At 41.4% G+C, this 17,509-nt stretch overlaps 1 protein-coding gene and 1 pseudogene across 2 annotated transcripts; both read right to left on the bottom strand.

Moving 5' to 3' along the window:
- Positions 1-505: 505 nt before the first annotated feature.
- On the bottom strand, positions 506-8,142 carry LOC119312054 (L10-interacting MYB domain-containing protein-like). 2 transcript variants are annotated; one of them, XM_037587778.1, is made up of 3 exons: positions 6,218-6,770; positions 6,032-6,125; positions 506-1,139 (listed from the first exon to the last, which is right to left on the bottom strand). In XM_037587778.1, exons 1-3 carry the CDS (start codon positions 6,518-6,520, stop codon positions 682-684), a joined length of 855 nt encoding a protein of 284 aa, XP_037443675.1. In that variant the 5' UTR covers positions 6,521-6,770; the 3' UTR covers positions 506-681. The 2 variants fall into 2 exon arrangements, with proteins under 2 accessions (XP_037443675.1, XP_037443674.1); XM_037587777.1 differs by lacking the exon at positions 506-1,139 and adding an exon at positions 7,643-8,142 and having other exon boundaries at positions 5,406-6,125; positions 6,218-6,521.
- A 1,036-nt stretch (positions 8,143-9,178) lies between these two features.
- On the bottom strand, positions 9,179-11,445 carry LOC119310270 (annotated as a pseudogene).
- Positions 11,446-17,509: the final 6,064 nt, after the last annotated feature.

Raw genomic sequence — 17,509 nt, 5'->3', positions numbered from 1 at the left:
CGCTTCATAACTGCTTACGAAACAGGTTGATTTGAAGCCATACTTTTTGACCAACAAGTCATGCAATTGAAAGAAGAGGCGTGCGTTCAGCCTCAACATGGTATATGTTTCTCCAGGTGTTGAGACCGTCTCCTGCAGCCATCCGAACCCACTGAGAATAGAATTCCTTGGGTCTGCCTTGATCAAATAGTTGTCACAGTACTTCCCTGCAAGTGTTGATGCACCGGCATAGATGTTGGACATTGATTGGACATGGTGGCATACCCTCTTCTTCCTTTCTTCATAACTATCACTATCATTGTCACTATCCGATGACATCTGCACATACACAAGTAACAACAATTAGTACTTAATTATCAACCAGATTAGTCATAGCAGAAAGATAAGTAAGAATCATATGTAACATTAAAGACAAGTCATATGTAACAACATTTATCATGTAACCATCAGCAAGATGAGTCATAGCAGCAATATAAGTAAGATTACAAGAAATATTACCAAGATTGAAGACACACGGCTGAAACAAGGTAAATGAAGACAAACAACTGAAAAAGGGAAGAATGGGACTAACATAATAATGTTACAACCCAAATAGTCTTACAAGTAAACCAGAGTACATAACTAAGTTCAAACTTTAAATTAGTATTACATCCCAATAGGCAAAAACAACAGCAGTAGCATCTAATGCCCATACTTGCTGTTGTATTTCCTACGCAACCAATCTAAACGAGCAGCACTTTCAGTCATATGCAGGAACATCTCTCTCTGCTCTCGCTTCACAAATAGTTCACTAGCAATGAAATATTCATCACTGCATACTATTGCACCACACTCAACAACCAGATCCATCACAGAAGTAATCGATGAACTCTCTTCTTTCTTCATGTATGACTCAAAGCTGGATTGGGTCCTCTCTGCTATATCTCCAACCCTGGTTATCTGTTCTTGTATAACAAGAGATGTCTTTGGCTTCTTGTTATTGCCATCCACATACCTGCCAAGTCTCTTCCCTTTTCCATCGGCATGTGACTCACCTGTTTGGGTCTCCTCCAGATCAACATCTTGTATGTCGTCCACATTGAAAACTGAAGTTGCACTGCTAGATTGGGGAATGGTGCCTGAAGCAGGATTCCAGTGATCTGTACTTGAGTTTTCTGAAATTGCTGTAATCAGTCTTCAACTTATCCCACTTGTTCTTTAGTTGGAGCCTGGTGTACTCCAGGCCTGTTCTGACTTTAAAATCCTTCGCAACTTCCTCATAAGCATTTTGAGTCAAGTGCTTGTCTGGCCTATTGCCAGCACGCACTTGTTGGACAAAGAGCTCGGTCAAGATCGTAGTGTTATCGTCACTCCAATCGGCAGACATTCTTCAAGAAAATTATACATTAATTGCAAGCATTACAATCTAACACATATAGATGAACAATCATCAATCATGCTCCTAGTTACATACCAGCAAAGACCATGGTTATAGGCAGAGAAGGGGTTCACTAACATATTTCAGTCCAAAGAATAATAATAGTTACAGGTTATAGGCAGAGAAGGGGTTCACTAGCTACTTCACTCCATCCATGTCAATCAGGGCAAATAAAAGAAACAAAGGCAATATTTGGTCATGGTCTAATTACATTCCAACAGCCAGGAGACAATTCAAGATGTATTTCTGCACTACTTTCCTACAACATCCATGGATTGAAAGGGAATTTAATCAACAAGACGTCACGTGAATCTCACTAGTCCTTGCTGGATTACCTTTTCTTACATTTGTAAATCACTAGTATATACTTTCTGTATCTACTTTACGGCATCCACTAGTCCTTTCTGTATCTACTTTCACAGCATCAACGACCAGGTGTACACTGTGTGTGGGAGTGATGTGCGTGTGTTTTATTTACAGGGTGTGTTATGTACTGAAGAGGCGATTGTGATATGTAGAAAAACGTCTGAATCTCACTTTTTGTCTCGTTCTCTCCGTTCTTCATTCTCTACTATTTCTATGATTAATCCGTGAGACCCAAATCAGGGTCTCACACTACTTTGACTACTAATCCTTGCTGGGATTATTGACATGTAGAACTAATACTAACTGGAATCAAGAATCAGGAATCAAGAACGCCTAGAACTAATCAGCAATATCAATTAACAAGCTAGCTAGTTCACGCCCTCCATGTCAAGGCAAATAAAAGAAACAGAGGCAATACATATATGTTTACAACATCCATGATAATCATGCAGTGTGTATTTGTTATCTAGAAAAGGAAACTCTATCTGTCTCTATGCTCTCTGTCGCTCATCCCCTTTCTCTACCAACTCCCCTAATTCATCCCCTTCCTCTCAACTTCCTGAGATAATCCTTGCAGGAATTATAGACATGTAGTACTACTACTTACAGGAATCAAGAACCAGGAATCAAGAACACGTGGAACTATTCAGGAATATGAATCAAGAAGAGTAGAGGAACAAGGGTGAAGAGGGGATATGGATCTCACCTTGTTGTATGTGACGTAGGCGTGGGTGCCGACCTTGCAAACGACGAATCCGAGCTGCCGGGGACGAGGACGAGGCCCTGGTGATCTCAGCCGCCAGAGGTCCACACAACCCGTATGCCCCCAAAGTTATCGCCGAACAGAAAGCTGCCTTGGATGAGGAGGGGGGCGAGGAGATGGCGAGGTTGCAGGGGTGAGAATTTGGCCGGGGATGACGAGGGGGGCGAGGAGATGGCGAGGTTGCAGTGGTGGCCGGGGAACTGCGGCGGCGGCGGCGCAACGCTAGGGTTCCATGGTCGGGGGAGGACCCTGGGATTCGCTCAGATTGGATCGAACCGGTAGGTTGGGGAGGGGGAAAGTGAGGGAGTCGTGGTGGGGAGCTCGGTTTCAGCAACTCCGTGAAATTCAACTGCGAACCGCTCCGCTTCGCTCTTTCGACTCCGCGGAGTTGTACCGTTCGGCGCTGCTCCGCCCGCTCCCCGAGCGGAGTTGTGGAGCGGAGTGGCTCCGAACAGGTCCTTAGGGCCTGTTCGTATTCACTCCACTCCGTCAAATCCTTAGCTCCACTCCCAACTCCTAGTTTGCTAGCTCCCCAGGTCAAATGAGGAGCAGACAACTTGTTCGGCAACTAACTCCACTCTGCACTCTGGATTACAGGCTCCCCACAACACATCAAGCTGGTTTGATACTGGTCAATACGGGGATCACTTGTTGTGCCAATGTTAAAACACAGTGCAGACAAAATGCACAAATATGCTGAGTTTACTGAAAATAATGCTGAAATTTCACACATAATTTCTTTGTGCAAAAATTCACTTTATCGCACAAGAACGCTTCAGCATGAGTTTGCTGAAATTACATGATTTTAACAACATAAACAAATTGGATTTTTTTCCTAAGGTAAACACAAACAAAGGCAGCATAAACACATGTACTTTGTAGACATCACTCTAGTCCAGTGGAGGTCCTGCATTCAACACATGAAAACCTTTATGCAATGCTGGTGATTGCTTGAATAGAACCAAAAACATATATACTCTGCTTCGGATGGTTTCACCTACAAAATTACGAAATTTGTTAATACGTACAAATACACATCAATTGTGAAAGAAGCAAAATCATGTTGTCATTGAACTAGCTAAGAACATCTTCTGGATTCTAGACTTATGCATCTTGCTACAAGGAAATAAATGACAAGTAATATTGTGACTAATATTTCAGCTACTAACAAAGGCAGTGAACAGTTTCGACATGTTTGGAGACAACATTCACTTGTTTAACTTTACGACCAGTCATCTATGAGAAAGCATGAATTTATCAAGCAAGGTAAAAACTAAATAACTGTAGCAAATAAAAACACATGAATGTGGTAGAAACTAGTATACTCACATTTATAGCAGAAGTGGAAGTCACCAACCAAGAGCAATATTAGTTGCTAGTCTATTACGGAACAGGTCCATGTCTTTATCACTAGCCTCCGAGGTTGACACATCTGATGCATTCGGAGGGATGGCATACCGTTGATACCTTGAAGGGATAGTTGGGACATAGTTGGGATCTCTGTCGACTCGAAGAAAGTGAAGATCACCCTTATCATGATATCGAACGTAGTTGTGAAGGGTCATAGTGGCAGCCACTATCATCTTTTGAGTTTCAACTGAATAATTGGGCATCTTTAGTAGAATCTGCCACTTCATTTTCCACACACCAAATGCTCTATTACGCTTGGATGAGTGTATCTTGTTAAATTTCTCCTTAGGTGTTCTTGGCGCCACACCTCGTTGAAAATCAGGCACGTGGTATCTTTCTCCCTTGTAAGGTGCGAGATATCCAGGTCTATTAGGATAGCCCGCGTCCACAAGATAGTACTTACCTACAAACAACAAGCAGATTACATGTAAGTCCTATGATTTGTTTACAGAATTTAAATAAAAGAAATTATTATAGGAACTACTAACCCTTTGGAGGATGAGGGAAGGTATCTTTGTCAGCTTCAATTGCATGATACAAGACACTGGTATCATGCATAGAGCCGGGTTGACCAACTGAAGTGTACATGAAATGCATGTCAAAATCACATATTGCCAGAACATTCTGTGTTGTTGATCCCGACCTTCCAATGTATCTAACTTGGTCGCCAGCAGGAATGGTAGCTCTGACGTGAGTACCATCTAGTGCGCCGATGCAGTCCTTAAGATGTGGATAAGCCCTTCTATCCTTTTGAATCCTTGGGTGCACACTACTAAAGTTTGGGTCCTTAGGTTTCAGGTAATCTGCTGCCATCTTAACCACACAGAGTAAAACCTCATGAAACTTCCAGTGGACTGTATCTCCTGAGTGCTTGAAACGATTTTGTGTTCTCCTATTAGACTCGCAACCCCCTAATGTCCACAAGAACATTGCAAGCGCTTCATAACTGCTTACGAAACAGGTTGATTTGAAGCCATACTTTTTGACCAACAAGTCATGCAATTGAAAGAAGAGGCGTGCGTTCAGCCTCAACATGGTATATGTTTCTCCAGGTGTTGAGACCGTCTCCTGCAGCCATCCGAACCCACTGAGAATAGAATTCCTTGGGTCTGCCTTGATCAAATAGTTGTCACAGTACTTCCCTGCAAGTGTTGATGCACCGGCATAGATGTTGGACATTGATTGGACATGGTGGCATACCCTCTTCTTCCTTTCTTCATAACTATCACTATCATTGTCACTATCCGATGACATCTGCACATACACAAGTAACAACAATTAGTACTTAATTATCAACCAGATTAGTCATAGCAGAAAGATAAGTAAGAATCATATGTAACATTAAAGACAAGTCATATGTAACAACATTTATCATGTAACCATCAGCAAGATGAGTCATAGCAGCAATATAAGTAAGATTACAAGAAATATTACCAAGATTGAAGACACACGGCTGAAACAAGGTAAATGAAGACAAACAACTGAAAAAGGGAAGAATGGGACTAACATAATAATGTTACAACCCAAATAGTCTTACAAGTAAACCAGAGTACATAACTAAGTTCAAACTTTAAATTAGTATTACATCCCAATAGGCAAAAACAACAGCAGTAGCATCTAATGCCCATACTTGCTGTTGTATTTCCTACGCAACCAATCTAAACGAGCAGCACTTTCAGTCATATGCAGGAACATCTCTCTCTGCTCTCGCTTCACAAATAGTTCACTAGCAATGAAATATTCATCACTGCCTACTATTGCACCACACTCAACAACCAGATCCATCACAGAAGTAATCGATGAACTCTCTTCTTTCTTCATGTATGACTCAAAGCTGGATTGGGTCCTCTCTGCTATATCTCCAACCCTGGTTATCTGTTCTTGTATAACAAGAGATGTCTTTGGCTTCTTGTTATTGCCATCCACATACCTGCCAAGTCTCTTCCCTTTTCCATCGGCATGTGACTCACCTGTTTGGGTCTCCTCCAGATCAACATCTTGTATGTCGTCCACATTGAAAACTGAAGTTGCACTGCTAGATTGGGGAATGGTGCCTGAAGCAGGATTCCAGTGATCTGTACCATCACTTGTGATGTCAGCAAACATGATAGATAAGTTATTCTCATTTCGAAGTCCGCGCTTTCGGAACTTGCCACAGCCAGGGATGTCCTAAAATACAACAAAACAAAGCTTAATTAGCATCACTACTCACGGAACAATTGCTTATATGATAAGAACAAATAGGAAAAGTCATGACTCACTATCTTTGCTTTCTTCCACCATTCATCATCTTGTTTGATGGTGTTTCTCTCATAGTCCCACCCACCACCAGTCTCCTTCAATTTGAGTTTTCTGAAATTGCTGTAATCAGTCTTCAACTTATCCCACTTGTTCTTTAGTTGGAGCCTGGTGTACTCCAGGCCTGTTCTGACTTTAAAATCCTTCGCAACTTCCTCATAAGCATTTTGAGTCAAGTGCTTGTCTGGCCTATTGCCAGCACGCACTTGTTGGACAAAGAGCTCGGTCAAGATCGTAGTGTTATCGTCACTCCAATCGGCAGACATTCTTCAAGAAAATTATACATTAATTGCAAGCATTACAATCTAACACATATAGATGAACAATCATCAATCATGCTCCTAGTTACATACCAGCAAAGACCATGGTTATAGGCAGAGAAGGGGTTCACTAACATATTTCAGTCCAAAGAATAATAATAGTTACAGGTTATAGGCAGAGAAGGGGTTCACTAGCTACTTCACTCCATCCATGTCAATCAGGGCAAATAAAAGAAACAAAGGCAATATTTGGTCATGGTCTAATTACATTCCAACAGCCAGGAGACAATTCAAGATGTATTTCTGCACTACTTTCCTACAACATCCATGGATTGAAAGGGAATTTAATCAACAAGACGTCACGTGAATCTCACTAGTCCTTGCTGGATTACCTTTTCTTACATTTGTAAATCACTAGTATATACTTTCTGTATCTACTTTACGGCATCCACTAGTCCTTTCTGTATCTACTTTCACAGCATCAACGACCAGGTGTACACTGTGTGTGGGAGTGATGTGCGTGTGTTTTATTTACAGGGTGTGTTATGTACTGAAGAGGCGATTGTGATATGCAGAAAAACGTCTGAATCTCACTTTTTGTCTCGTTCTCTCCGTTCTTCATTCTCTACTATTTCTATGATTAATCCGTGAGACCCAAATCAGGGTCTCACACTACTTTGACTACTAATCCTTGCTGGGATTATTGACATGTAGAACTAATACTAACTGGATCAAGAATCAGGAATCAAGAACGCCTAGAGCTAATCATCAATATCAATTAACAAGCTAGCTAGTTCACGCCCTCCATGTCAAGGCAAATAAAAGAAACAGAGGCAATACATATATGTTTACAACATCCATGATAATCATGCAGTGTGTATTTGTTATCTAGAAAAGGAAACTCTATCTGTCTCTATGCTCTCTGTCGCTCATCCCCTTTCTCTACCAACTCCCCTAATTCATCCCCTTCCTCTCAATTTCCTGAGATAATCCTTGCAGGAATTATAGACATGTAGTACTACTACTTACAGGAATCAAGAACCAGGAATCAAGAACACGTGGAACTATTCAGGAATATGAATCAAGAACAGTAGAGGAACAAGGGTGAAGAGGGGATATGGATCTCACCTTGCTGTATGTGACGTAGGCGTGGGTGCCGACCTTGCAAACGACGAATCCGAGCTGCCGGGGACGAGGACGAGGCCCTGGTGATCTCAGCCGCCAGAGGTCCACACAACCCGTATGCCCCCAAAGTTATCGCCGAACAGAAAGCTGCCTTGGATGAGGAGGGGGGCGAGGAGATGGCGAGGTTGCAGGGGTGAGAATTTGGCCGGGGATGACGAGGGGGGCGAGGAGATGGCGAGGTTGCAGTGGTGGCTGGGGAACTGCGGCGGCGGCGGCGCAACGCTAGGGTTCCATGGTCGGGGGAGGACCCTGGGATTCGCTCAGATTGGATCGAACCGGTAGGTTGGGGAGGGGGAAAGTGAGGGAGTCGTGGTGGGGAGCTCGGTTTCAGCGACTCCGTGAAATTCAACTGCGAACCGCTCCGCTCCGCTCTTTCGACTCCGCGGAGTTGTACCGTTCGGCGCTGCTCCGCCCGCTCCCGGAGCGGAGTTGTGGAGCGGAGTGGCTCCGAACAGGTCCTTATTGTGCAATTGGGCCATATTCTGTATGTGTTTTTGCATGCGGTATTTTTTGTACTCCCTCCGTTCCTAAATATTTGTCTTTCTAAAGATTTCAACAAGTGACTACATACGAAGCAAAATGAGTGAATCTACACTCTAAAATATGTCTATATACATCCGTATGTGGTAGTCCATTGAAAGTCTCTAAAAAGACAAATATTAGAAACGGAGGGAGTAGTAGTTATGAGGTGGTTTTGGGGTAGTTATAGGCGCTGCTGATTCATGTGCTCACAATGTCTAAAGTCGCCTAAGGTTGACTTAAGGTGCCTTATGGACGACCTTATGGCCACATTGGCGACGCCCTTACAGTCGATCTCCTCAATGTGTAAATTAGTCTAAGGTCCACCTTTTGAGAGTTATGGCCGACGTACATTGCAGACGCCCTAATGGGATATAAGCTGGTGTAAAACTGAAAACTAGCACATGCTAAATTGCTAATAATAACAGTAAAAAAATAGTCCATCTTTACGGTAGCAGATCAATGATTACCTGAACAATCAAATTCCAATTGCTTACCTGTAGCAATTTGCAGGCTAGATTAAGTCAATCTGAATTCCACTAGAAGAAACGCACCAGGAGGCCTCCATTTGATAATGAGCATTTCCAAGAGCGTGAGTGAGCTCACCGGCCGGCAATGAAGTATGCCATGACGGTGAAGATATAGGAAATAACCAGTTGAATACTTGAATTGGCTCGCAGTTAATCAATAAGAGGATGCAAATGGAATATTTATTTGTTCTTTTGAAGAAATAGCACGATCAGCTATATAAATATTTACAGCTAGCTAGTAGCAAAAAGTTGATCTGCATTGCTGTACAAATATCTAGAAGTAGCAAATAGCCAACCAGTTAGGACTGATCAGCTTAAAGTATTGTACTCCTATTGTACAATCTATGAGGGTAAAGCCAAAATAATCTATGATCGAAATGACTAATTATAGTCTCTGATCAAAAGGTGCAACCGAAGAAACACCAATGTGCTAAGAACATTCAAAACCACAAGCAGGGATGATGATTTCAATGTGCAGGTAATCAAGATTACTGGCCCCTTCATCTGCAGAGAACACCTTGATTGCATCCTGCATCGTTGGACGGTGTAATGGGTCAGGTTCTATGCACCGAACAGCGATGGCAATCACTTTGAATATTTCATTTGCAATCTCAGCTTTAGGCAATGGGAGCCGGGTGTCCAGCAAATACTTGGGTATTGTACTTTTCTTGTCCATGGATGAGAGGGACGAAAGAAAATCACCCGGATGATGTCCCATGAACAACTCGAGCACAAGCACTCCAAAACTATAGATGTCGCACTTCTCCGTCACCCTTGTTGTGTATGCAAGCTCTGCCAAGCCAATAATGAAGAGTTAATTTTAATAACCTTTTTTTATGTATGTACTGAAAAAAGCGTTGTGAAGGGATAATAAGACTTGTTCCCTGCCACACGAAAGTAAGAAGGCGTGGCTCGAACCCGGGCTGGCTAGTCCACCAACCATGGTACTAACCATTTGCATCCGGGAGAGTTCTCGTATGTAGATTAATTGTAGAGACCAGAGACAAACATAGTATGGTCGATAAAAAGATATATAATATACTAGTTTTTGACTGTATAATTGGTTTCATTTACACAAACCAATAAGTAGTACTCTACTTCCTGACACAGTTATGAAGATCTACGCTAATCATTTCATTATTGATGTGAAAATATATATAACGCTATGCAAGACATCCATCGAAGTGACAAAAATAAACGTACAACACGTTGATTTAACCGACATAGATATATATTATTGTACCTGGTGCAAGATATCCTTTTGTCCCGGCAAGCCTTGTGCAGTTTGACCCATCCACATCTAATATTTTGGCAATACCAAAATCAGAGATGCATGCTCTAAATTCCAGATCAAGCAAAATGTTGTTACTTGTTATATCTCTATGGACTATCGGCGCAAAGCAATCATGATGCATGTAAGACAAAACATGGGCCACATCCTGAACAATATTTAACCTCCTTGTCCAGTCCAACTCTATTGCAGTTTCCTTGGTCCTTAAAGATGCTGCTAAGCTTCCTCTTTCCATGTATTCATACAAAAGAAATCTTTGTTGAGTAGCAGAACAGTAGCCAAATAACTTCACAATATTGCGATGCCGAATATGCATCAAGGCATCTATTTCACGATTAAATAGCTCCTCCTCTTCTATTGTATGAATCTTCTTTACTGCAATATCTCGCATGTTGGTAACTGAGCTCTATATACTGATCCACTACTTCCAATTCCAATGCAGTGAGCGTCACTAAAATTTTCTGTGGCGTCAACAATTTGCCTGTACATATCTCCTCCATGAAAGTTCCAGATGGCGAACAGCTTTGTCTGTTGCAACTCATTTGCGCATTCCACCTTGCGTTTCCTCCTTTTACATTGCAAAGTTACTAGTGCCATGATAAACTGAAAAGATACAACAACAGGTATTATAGCTAGTAAAATAGCTCTGGGCTTCTTTTTTCGTCCACCACTTTCAGTAAGGTCACAAGGGGGCAAACCTTTCACTACACCACACAATTGCTTATTCTGCATGAACCATTCGATTGGAGCTTCTTCAAACAACCTACTCTGTGGCACTGACCCTTCCAATTTGTTGAATGACACATCAATGGATAGGAGGCTGAACATGCGCTGAAATGATGGTGGGATGCTACCTTTCAATGCATTGTGTGAAAGATTCAAAATTTCGAGCATGCTCAAACCACCCAGCTGACTCGGAATGACACTAGCAAATGAATTATCACTTAGATCCAACAATTCTTGTAGGTTTACCAGCATTTCTAGTTTGATTGGAATGCTGCCATTGAGGCGATTATGGCTCAAATTCAGGAAGTGAAGCTTGAGACAATGTTCAATTGACCCTTGTATCATCCCACTTAGGTTGTTTGATGATAAATCCAAGTACTCCAAATTATTTAGCGATCCAATATCTTTAGGTATACTTCCTTCGAGCAGGTTATTACTGAGGCTCAAGTTGAACAGCACCGTTAAATTGCCAATCCCCAGTGGAATCTGCCCTTCAAGTTTATTTGCTGAAACATCAAGTATCCCCAACTGAGATAACTGCCCTATGCTTGGTGGTATGACTCCAGTAATGTTGTTGTTTGAAGCACGTAGCATCGTAAGTTTGTAACACTCACCCCAGCGATGAGATAATTGACCAAATAGTTTGTTTGAACTGATATCAACATAGACAAGATTAGGGTGAAGCCCCATCTTGGAGATATCTCCTTGAAGCTGATTTCCTTCAAGACAAAGTTTGACTAGGCTTTTGCAAGTTAGCAAGCTTGTTGGCAAGGGTCCAACCAAGTTGTTGCCATTAGCGGTGAGAAACTGTAGTCGGCCTCCCACGCAAAGATCCGATGGCAATGCACCAGATAGATTGTTCAAAGAGACTCCAAACATTTCCAGATTCATCAACTCACCAATTTCTTGAGGATTGTGTCTAGAAAATTGGTTGAAATTAAGGTTTAAGAAGGCGAGCTTAGTCAAATTGCCTAAACTGTTTGGGATAGGACCTGTTAGGTTGTTCAAACTAAGCTGAAAGTCCTCTAAATTCACCATATAACCTAGTTCCCAAGGAATTTTTCCAGAAAGTTGGTTCTGGCCAAGGTACAAGATCTTGAGTTTGGTCAAATTACACAAATTTCTTGGAAAGTAACCTGTTAGTGTATTGTAGCTAAGCCGCAAGTCCTCTATGTGCACCAAATATCCCAAAACCAGTGGAATGTGTCCAGAAAGTTGGTTACGGTGAAGGTGCAAGGTAGTAAGTTTGGTCAAATTCCATAAATTGCTTGGAAAGGAACCAGATAGTGTGTTGTTGTTGAGCCTCAAGTCCTCTAAAATCACTAAATAACCTAGTTCTCGAGGAATGTGTCCAGAAAGTTGGTTATGGTAAAGGTACAATGTAGTGAGTTTGGTCAGGTTACCTATATTGCTTGGGATTGAACCTGAAAAGTTGTTTTGGCTTATGTCTAAGTGTTGCAGGTTGAAAAATTTCACTATATCTTTGGGAATGGGACCACTTAAGTTGTTACGGGATAATGATAGCATATTTATGTTTTCTAAGTTTACTTTTGCAGTAGGCTGAGATGAAAAATTATTCATAGGATTTTGTATGGATGAGTTAACTGGACTGAAGGAAACTGGTCCGGAAAGGTCATTGCTGGACAAATCTAATTTAAGCAAATGCTTAAGATGACCTATTTCACAAGGAATAGGACCAACTAAGTAATTGTTTGACAAGTTCAGGCTCACAAGATTACCCATCTCGCCTATTTGCCTTGGTATTTCACCGGAGACTTGGTTGTCATGGAGCATTAGGAGAAGCAGTTTCGTGAGATTTGCTAAAACAGGTGGTATTGAACCTCTTATCTGATTGTAATAGAGGCAAAGGTGTCCCGTCTTTCGATGAGATGATGGATTTCGCTTTGGTGGAAGTCGACTTTGACGATCCGACTACGAACGTGCGAGGATGTCGCGCCTTAGCAACCGCTAAACCAACTCCGAGAGGTTATTGACCACGCCGGAGCACGATCAACCTGACCACGAGGGTCTGTTTCCTGCGAGCAAACGAAGAACAAGCAATAAACTGAGATTGCAAATCTGGATATTGCGAATATAAGATGAAAGCTTTATTGATCAAGGTGGGGTTCTGTGACGCCTTTGTCTGGTCGTTGAACACAAACGAAGTATGCGAAGTTGCAGCTATGGCGAACTTTTAATCTAAACAAAACCCCAAAGTCTAAACGGTGCCCTAAGGGCTGTATATATGGAGGAAGAGGGGGGAATTTCGTGGCCCTTGGTGGAGGGGTCCGAAATCAACCCTATCTCTTGTTTCCCCAAACATACGGACTCTAAAAATAGCCTATACTTATGTATTTCGAAATTACAAGGGCCTGGCCCAATAATAAGGTGACGCAACACTTAGAATAGCCTCGGGACAAAATTTATGAAGTGACATCTTGTATATTTCGTCCAAGGCTTCATGCACCCATTATGGTGGCTTCAAAGTCCTGAAATCATCACTTGTAACTCCGTTCTTGTTCCCCTTGCGCATGGCATCATCTCCATGCTTGTTCTTGCTCCAATGTTCATCCTTCTCCAAGCTAGGCCCTTCATTTGTAAGCAAAACAAATGTATCCAATTTAGGCAGCATCATATTCTCATGAACATTAGAATCATTACCAAGAAACGAAAGTACCTGATAATTTAATTGGCGTGCGCGAGCTCTAGTAATTGGTCCCGTATATGTAGCAGTAGGGGCTGTGGGTGTAACAATGGTATTGATGTCCTCATCATCCTCCCCTTCTTGAAATAAAGTCGTCCTCGACGGAAGCTCATCTTCCTCACCCAAATAAGGCTTCAAATCTGCAATGTTAAAAGTGGTACTAACCCCAAAATCTGCAGGCAGCTCAAGTTTATATGCATTATCATTTATTTTCTCTAACATCTTAAAGGGACCATCAGCACGTGGCATGAGCTTTGATTTGCGCAAATCAGGAAATCTATCCTTACGCAAATGTAACCAAATAAGATCTCCAGGTGCAAACACAACATGTTTTCTATCCTTATCTCCAGCAAGTTTATATTTGGCATTCATACGCTCAATGTTTTCCTTAGTTAACTCATGCATTTTTAAAATCAATTCAGCACGTTGTTTAGCATCAAAATTAACCTTCTCCGAAGATGGAAGAGGCAACAAATCAATAGGTGCACGAGGTAGGAAACCATACACAACTTCAAAAGGGCACATCTTAGTAGTAGAATGCAATGAACGATTATAAGCAAATTCAATATAAGGCAAGCATTCCTCCCACATTTTCTTATTACTCTTCAAAACAGCCCTAAGCATAGTAGACAATGTTCTATTGACTACTTCAGTTTGTTCATCAGTTTGGGGGTGAAAAGTAGTACTAAAAAGCAGTTTAGTCCCCAACTTAGCCCATAAACATCTCCAAAAGTGGCTAAGAAATTTAGTATCACAATATGAAACAATAGTATTTGGCACACCATGCAAGCGAATAATTTCACGAAAGAACAAATCAGCAACATTAACAACATCATCGCTTTTATGACATGGTATAAAGTGTGCCATTTTCGAGAATCTATCCACGACAACAAATATGCTATCCCTCCCCTTCTTTGTTCGAGGTAAACCTAAAACAAAGTCCATAGATATATCCTCCCAAGGAACACTAGGTACAGGCAAAGGCATATATAAACCATGAGGATTGAGTCGTGACTTAGCTTTTTGACATGTAGTGCAGCGAGCAATAAAACGCTCAACATCCCGTCTCATCTTTGGCCAAAAGAAATGTGTAGCAAGTACGTCCTCCGTCTTCTTCAAGCCAAAGTGTCCCATTAATCCTCCTCCATGCGCCTCCTGCAACAACAAAAGATGAACGGAGCTAGCTGGAATGCATAGCTTGTTAGCACGAAACACAAATCCATCGTTAACGACAAACTTGTTCCACATTCTTCCTTCTTTACAATTCTGCATTACATCTGTAAAATCAGCATCATGCATATATTGATCTTTGATGCTCTCCAAACCAAATATTTTGAAGTCAAGTTGTGAAAGCATAGTATAGCGACGAGACAATGCATCAGCAATAACATTTTCTTTTCCCCTCTTGTGTTTAATGACATAAGGGAAAGTCTCAATGAATTCAACCCATTTAGCATGTCTACGATTCAGTTTAGCTTGACTTTTAATATGTTTCAAAGATTCATGATCAGAATGTATAACAAATTCTTTGGGCCATAAATAATGTTGCCATGTTTCTAAAGTCCGAACAAGAGTATATAATTCTTTATCATAAGTAGAATAATTCAGACTAGGCCCACTCAATTTTTCAGAAAAGTATGTAACAGGTTTGCCATCTTGTAATAACACACCTCCTAATCCAATTCCATTAGCATCACATTCAAGCTCAAAAGTCTTATTAAAATCAGGAAGTTGGAGTAAAGGAGCATGTGTCAACTTATCTTTCAATATCGTGAAGGCTTTTTCCTGTGCGGTACCCCAAACAAAAGGCACATCCTTCTTTGTAAGCTCATTGAGAGGTGCAGCAACGGTGCTGAAATCTCTCACAAAACGCCTATAAAATCCAGCGAGGCCAAGAAAACTCCTAACTTGTGTGACCGTTTTGGGCTGCGGCCAACTCTCAATAGCTTCAATCTTGGCTTTATCAACTTCAATTCCCTGTGGAATAACAACATAGCCAAGAAAAGACACTCGATCGGTGCAAAAGGTGCACTTCCCAAGGTTACCAAATAAACGTGCATCACGTAGAGCAATAAAAACACACGTAAATGTTCCAAATGTTCCTGCAAAGTTCTGCTATAAATCAATATGTCATCAAAGTAAACTACCACAAATCGTCCAATGAAAGCACGTAAAACTTCGTTCATTAATCTCATGAAAGTACTAGGTGCATTAGTTAACCCAAAAGGCATGACTAACCACTCATATAATCCAAACTTAGTTTTAAATGTTGTTTTCCATTCATCTCCCAATTTCATACGAATTTGATGGTATCCACTACGCAAATCAACTTTGGAGAATATTGTAGAGCCACTCAATTCATCAAGCATATCATCTAGCCTAGGAATAGGATGACGATAACGAATAATAATATTATTAATGCCTCTACAATCAACACACATACGTGATGTACCATCCTTTTTCGGCACTAGAATAATAGGAACAGCACAAGGACTAAGGGATTCGCGTATATAACCTTTATCGAGAAGCTCTTGTACTTGACGCATAATCTCCTTCGTCTCCTCTGGATTGGTACGGTATGGTGCACGGTTTGGCAGTGAAGCACCGGGAATTAAGTCAATCTGATGCTCAATCCCTCGAATAGGCGGTAATCCCGGTGGCACGTCTTATGGAAAGACGTCAGCGAACTCCTGCAAAATGTTAGTGACAGCAGGAGGCAAAGAGGAAGGCACGTCCTTGAATGAAAATAATGCCTCTTTGCACACAAAATCATAGCAAACAGATTTTCTGAAATCTAGCTCATCAATATCAGATTTGGTGGCAAATAAACATGCACTTTTCAATTTAATTTCAGAAGCAACACTAGATGGTTTATTATTAGGCTTCATTTGTTGCTCAAATTCTTTTGCCACAATCTGATTTTCACTCTTATTCTTCTCCTGTTTTGCTTTATTAGCTCTATTAATATCATCTTTCAAAATGGAATCAAGAGTCATAGGAAGCAAAGTAATATGTTTATCCTTATGAACAAGAGTATAGTGATTGTTTCTACCATGGTGTACAAATTTTTTATCAAATTGCCATGGTCTACCAAGTAATAAGGAACATGCTTGCATAGGTACGACATCACAATCAAGATAATCAGCATATGTAGAGATACTAAAATGCACATGAACAGTACGTGTTACCTTAACCTTGCCGCTGTTGTTGAACCATTGGATGTAGTAAGGATGTGGATGTGGTCTTGTGGTGAGAGAAAGCTTCTCCACCATCTCCATGCTAGCCAAGTTGTTGCAGCTCCCTCCGTCTATGATGACGCGCACAGAACATTCCTTCACAACTCCCTTGGTATGGAACAAATTGTGCCTCTGATTTTGCTCAGCTTGTGTGACCTGCACACTCAAAACACGTTGAGCAACTAAACATTCATACCTGTCAGCGTCTTCAGGAGCCATGTATTGCGTCTCATGATCAGAATCATCTCCACCATGTTCTTCACGTGTAATAAGAGCCAAAGTCTCCTCATCATAGTCACTAGCGGACTCATACCCACCATCCTCGGTAGCAATCATCACACGCTGAGATTTGCATTCTCTCGCATAATGACCTCCTCCCTTACAACGACGACAAATAATATCACTTGTGTGCCCTGTTGATGCTATGGAAGAAGAAGAACGCTGTGCAGGCCCCGCAGGTGCGCTCTTGGCAGATAATGGTGGTTGTGCCTGTTTTCTTGTATCACGGCTGGAGGTGGCATCTGATGGAGGTGCTGGTGCAGTTGAAGTAGAAGATGCACGCGGTGTCCATGATGAAGGTCGGCCTGCAGAAAAGTTAGTTCGCCCCAATGCTTGTCGATCCTGCACTTCACGTTTAGCTTTACAAGCAAGATGCAATAAACGAGTGATATTAGTATACTCCTTATAGTCTAGAATGGTCTGAGTCTCTCTATTTAATCCACCCAGAAAACGTGCAAGCATAGCTTCATTCTCCTCAACAATACCACATCTAATCATGCCAGTTTGTAATTCCTGATAATATTC

This window comes from Triticum dicoccoides, chromosome 5B (assembly GCF_002162155.2).
Source record: "Triticum dicoccoides isolate Atlit2015 ecotype Zavitan chromosome 5B, WEW_v2.0, whole genome shotgun sequence".
NCBI classification, from domain to species: Eukaryota; Viridiplantae; Streptophyta; class Magnoliopsida; order Poales; family Poaceae; genus Triticum; species Triticum dicoccoides.
The sequence above is the reverse complement of the archived record's forward strand: the minus strand, read 5'-3'. Positions and strand labels throughout refer to the sequence as shown.